General features: G+C 33.3%; 1 protein-coding gene across 1 annotated transcript; it reads right to left on the reverse strand.

The window, feature by feature from the left end:
- Nucleotides 1-1127: 1127 nt before the first annotated feature.
- Nucleotides 1128-1601, reverse strand: LOC120170077. Its single transcript, XM_039178105.1, has one exon. It carries the CDS (start codon nt 1599-1601, stop codon nt 1128-1130), a length of 474 nt encoding a protein of 157 aa, XP_039034036.1.
- Nucleotides 1602-5342: the final 3741 nt, after the last annotated feature.

Here is a 5342-nt window from a genome sequence, read left to right on the forward strand (position 1 = left end):
AATAATCGAGCCGTCATTTGTGAATTTTCAATTAGAATCCTCATTGGGTTTCAAGACGCCCATTTTGGGCTTTCATCTTGAACCCTCTTTTCCTTTTCTTTTTTAATTTCTTTTTTCTTCTCTTTTTTTTTCTTTTTTTTCTTTTCTTTTTTCCTTTAAGTGTAGCATCGTTTGACTGAATCAAAATTCGTAGGGTTAGGCAGCTCATCTTCATCCATTTCAGTCAAAATCAAAACTCCTCTTGAAAATGTCTTTTTAACAACATAAGAGCATTCCCAGTTGAGCATTCCCAGTTCGACATTCACTTCCCTCGGAAATGTTTTTGCATAGGTAAGATCTTTTTTAGCACCAGATCACCTTCATGAAATTCTTGGGGTCTGACCTTCTTATTGTGAGCTTGTATTATTCTTTTCTAGTACATATGTCCATGGCAGATAGCTCTTAATTTCTTTTCCTCAATCAAAATCAACTAATCAAATCTGTTCTGAACCCAATCGGCCTCTTCTAGTTTTAGCTCCATCATTACACTCAGATAAGGGATTTCTACTTCAACGAGTAAAACTGCTTCCATCCCATAGACAAGTGAGAATGGTGTTGCCCCATTTGATGTACAAACATACGTGCGATAAGAAAGAAGAGGAAAAGGTAATTTTTCGTGCCAATTTATATATGTTTCGGTCGTTTTGGTGACGATATTTTTGATATTTTTATTTGTCGCTTCCACTTCGTCATTCATCTTTGGGATATAAGGAGCTGAATTATGATATTTGATATTGAACTTTGTGCAAACTTCCTTTATCAAGTCATTGTTCAGGTTCAAGGCATTATATGTGATGATTCTCTTTGGTGTTACATATCTACATATAATTTATTTCTTTAGGAATCTGCAAACTACTCCTTTTGTAATATTGGCATATGATGCAGCTTCGACCTATTTGGTGAAATAGTTAATAGCCACCAAGATGAAGCAGTGTCCATTTGAATCCTTTGGTGAGATTGACCCAATGACATCGATGCCCCACATTGAAAATGGCTAGGGTAAGGTCATTACATGGAATGGTGAGGGAAAAGCTGATGATACAATCCCCTTCCATCGTTGACCAGTAATAGCCAAACCTCATGATTTGTTAGGCTATTGTGAAGTCATTTGCGTACGTTCCATAAATCCCATAATGAACCTCCTCCAGTGTTTTCTTAGTCTCGATTTTGTCCACATATCTCAAAAGTACTTGATCTCTTCCTTTTTTGTGTAGGATATCCCTATCGAGAACATACCCTATATCCAATCTTCTCAGAGTTTGCTTGTCATTTTCAATAGTTTCTGTAGAGTAAGTTTGATACTTTACATACTGAAGAATGTTGTAATACCATGAGAGATCATCATTCTCCTCTTCCTCGATATTACAACAATGAGTCATAATCATTCGGATGGGCATCATTCGAGCTTGATCATTTACTTTGAGCATTGAAGCCAACGTGGCTAAAGCATCTACCATATGATTTTCTTCTCGTGGGAGATAAGTAAAAGTAATCTCTTCAAACCCCTTTATCAGATTTGTTATCAGATCCTTGTACTCTATCAGCTTGGAATCCCTCGTCATCCACTATCCACGAAGTTGGTAGATGACTAAAGCAGAATCGCCAAATACTTCTAGGATTTTGATCTTACGCTTAATCCTAGCTCGGATTCCCATTATACATGCTTCATACTCGTCCATGTTTTTTGTACGTTCAAAATCGAGTCAACTAGTGAAAGAATAATGATTTCCTTTAGGTGAAACCAGTATCGCCCCAACTCCATACCCCACGACATTTGAAGTGCCGTCAAAATTCATCTTCCATACTTTCTCTTTCGGGGCTTCCTCTTCTTCTACTGTTGATATGACCCTTAAGTCGTCATCTGGAAATTCAAATTTCACTGGTTCATAGTCTTCCAATGATCTCTTTGCTAAGAAGTCTGCAATGGCACTACCCTTTACTGCTTTTTGGCATACGTACACTATATCGAACTCTGATAGCAACATTTTCCATCTTGCCATTCTTTTAGTCAAAATTGATGACTTCATTATGTATTTTAAAGGGTCTAACTTTGATATTAACCACGTAGTTTGGTATAACAATTATTGCCACAATCCCTTTGTAGTCTAAACTAAGGCACGACACAACTTCTCGATATAAGAATATCGAGTTTCACAATCAGTGAATTTTTTGCTCATGTAATAAATGGCTCATTCTTTTCTTCATGTTTCACCATGCTATGCTAGGACACATCCCATTGAATTTTCAAAAATGGTCAAGTACAAGATTAATGGTCTGTTTGGAATTGGTGGCACCAGAATCGAGCATTTGACAGGTAGTGTTTGACCTTATCAAAACCTTCTTGGCAACTATCATCCTATTCTCCAGTTTTTTAACAAGCGGAATATTGGATTGCATTTCTCAGTTAATTGAGATATGAACCTAGTAATATAATTTAAACTCCCAAAAATCCTCGCACTTCCTTTTGTGTTTTAGGAGGTGATAATCTCAAGATTGCTTTGACTTTATCGGGATCTATTTTGATCCCTTTCTCACTGACTACAAAACCCTACAGTTTCCCTAAAGTGGTTCCAAATGCGCATTTAGCTGGGTTAAGTTTCAGCTGGTACTTTCTCAATCTCAAGAATAGCTTCCTCAAGATCCGAACATGTTCTTCTTCAGTTTATGATTTGGCAATCATATCATTCACGTACACTTCTATCTCTTTATGCATCATATCATGGAAAATGGAAAGCATGACTCGTTGATACGTTGCCCCTGCATTCTTTAGTCCGAAGCGCATCACTTTATAACAAAATGTGCCCCACATGGTCACAAACATCATTTTTTGAGGAAGTGGGAAGTTGTCTTTATGACTTGCACGATTGAGATCTGGATAATCAACACACATTTGGACCTTCCCATCTTTCTTTGGAACTGACACGTATTTGTTACTCGTTCAGGGTATTTGGATACTTGTAGAAAACCAGGGTAAAATTATTTCTTCACCCCTTTCTTTATTTTTAATAACATGTATGGTCTTATTCTTCAAAGTTTTTGTGTATTGGGCTTGCATTATGGCTTTATTGGCAGTTTATGCACCACAATATCAGTACCTAACCCTGACATGTCTTGATATGACCAAACAAATACATCTTAAAACTCATACAGAAGTTCTATGAGATCCTGTCTTATTTCAATCGAGAACGAAGTGCAAATATTGACCTCCTTTTTATCATCATCTGTCCCCAAATTCACTTCTCGATTTTTTCTTGATAGCAAAATTTTGCTTATTTTCTTGTTCAATCAATCTAACAAGTTCAGGATTCAACTTGTATTCCACATCATCCCTATAACCCTCAGATTCCTTTAAACACATGTCATTTTCAAAATCAACCTTTGGTTCATAAACATTATTACTCGAACAATTGATATTTGGAGACTTGCAAAGGGGAAATTAATATATTCGGGCTAGAGACAAGGATTTTTATATTTATTGAAAGAATGACTATAATAAAATAACAAAGAATGAAATAAAATGTTTTACATGGAATGAATAAAGAAAAAAACATCATTTCATTAAAATAAAGATTAATAACAGTTTGCCCTTACAAAAGATCCATATTACTTTCACGCAAAAGTAACAAGGTTGTTATCATGCATTACTCTGTATTTTTTTAAAAAAAATACAGGAAGCTCTCCAATAGTGTAGTTGTTCAGAGAGTATCTAAGAGGGCATTAATGAATTGATGCCAAAGATCATTCTCCAATAGAATCCTCTGTATGACCATAGGTCCCCAGACAATGTCCTCTCCTTGTGCTCTAGCCTTTCTTCTTTCTCTGAGCTTTTGTGCATCCCTGACCCTATATTGGTAGTGGGCCTATACCCAATCCCGAAGTAATTCCTTTTGGGTGTCGAGGCTAAACCTTCAGTGATTCCTTGAAATCTTCTACCAAAACCTTTCCCAGCTTTGGCTCCTCGAGCTATAGTCTCTTTTAGCATCTTTGTACTCTTGGAGAGTCTGGGAGAGAGCATCCTCTTTCCTTTTGGGATGAAGGTAGCATTAAGAAACTTTAGTGACTGAAAAGATGAATCAAGTGCATTTTCATTCACTTTTACATATGGTGTGCCAGTTAAGGCTGTAAAATCAGGTAATCAGACATGTTTCAGTCGGATCTTGGCAGGTTGGGTAAAATCGGGTACAGACAAGTCAGGTCAATTTGATGGTTTGACTCAGATCAGGTCGGGTACAGGTCAAATCAGTCTGGGTCATTTTCAGGTTGATTTAACACCAGATCCATATTGGGTTCAGGTCAGGTCATTTTCAGTTTGGATCGATGCCAGTTTAGGTCAAAACAGTTCAGGTTCGAAGCAGATAAAGACCAGGTTAATTCAAGTTCCGATGGACTTCAGTCAGATCTCGTTCAGATCGGATCACATCATTGACATATAAAATTCAGGTCTGATGTTTACCGAATACGGATTGAGTTCAGGTCATTTTTATTTTTAGATTAATTATTTTTTTATCTTTCGTGATTGTTGAATTGCAAGTTGTAATTGTATATGATTTCGAGTAAATTACAAAAAAAATATTCATGGATCAATTCTGTAAAAAAAAATAAATTTAAGGACAAAATTGAAGAAATGTAAAATTACAAATAAAATTTTAAAATATAAATTAAACAACACACATAGGTAAGGGACTAAGTCGAAATAAATTTAAAATGTGAGGTTTAAATTTATATAAAAAGGACTAAATTATACCCATTTAAAAAGTTATGGGCCAGTTACAAAAATATAAATAACAACTAACAATGGGCCAAATGAAGATGCAAATATAAATTTAAAGACTAAATTGAATATATATAAAAGTAAAAGATTTAAAATTGAAATAAATTAAAAAACACAAAAGGATGAAATCGAAATAAATGCAAAATGTGAAGAAATAATGAAAAATATAGTAAATTGCATTTATTTAAAAATTTGAAATAATTATAATATATATATAATATAAGTTTATATATAAACTATATATATAAACTATATTTATATTATAAACTATATATGTATAAGCTATAAAAATTATATAGTTTATAAACTATAATTTATATTAATATATATATATATATATATATATATATATGCATAAACTATATAAAATAATCAATTATATTATAATAATATAAGATATTATATTTTTATTTTAATAATATATAATAAATTATTAATAAAATTTATATTATTTATTAATTTCATAGAAATAATATTACTAAATTATTAATAATGAATAATATTATTTATATATTTAATATTAATATAATAA

Source organism: Hibiscus syriacus, unplaced genomic scaffold (genome assembly GCF_006381635.1).
Source record: "Hibiscus syriacus cultivar Baekdansim isolate YM2019G1 unplaced genomic scaffold, ASM638163v2 tig00111772_pilon, whole genome shotgun sequence".
In the NCBI taxonomy this organism is placed as follows: domain Eukaryota; kingdom Viridiplantae; phylum Streptophyta; class Magnoliopsida; order Malvales; family Malvaceae; genus Hibiscus; species Hibiscus syriacus.

Bases quoted from the DNA above. Each gene is read 5' to 3' on its own strand.
- LOC120170077 (XM_039178105.1), bottom strand. From the start codon at position 1,601: ATGACGAGGGATTCCAAGCTGATAGAGTACAAGGATCTGATAACAAAT.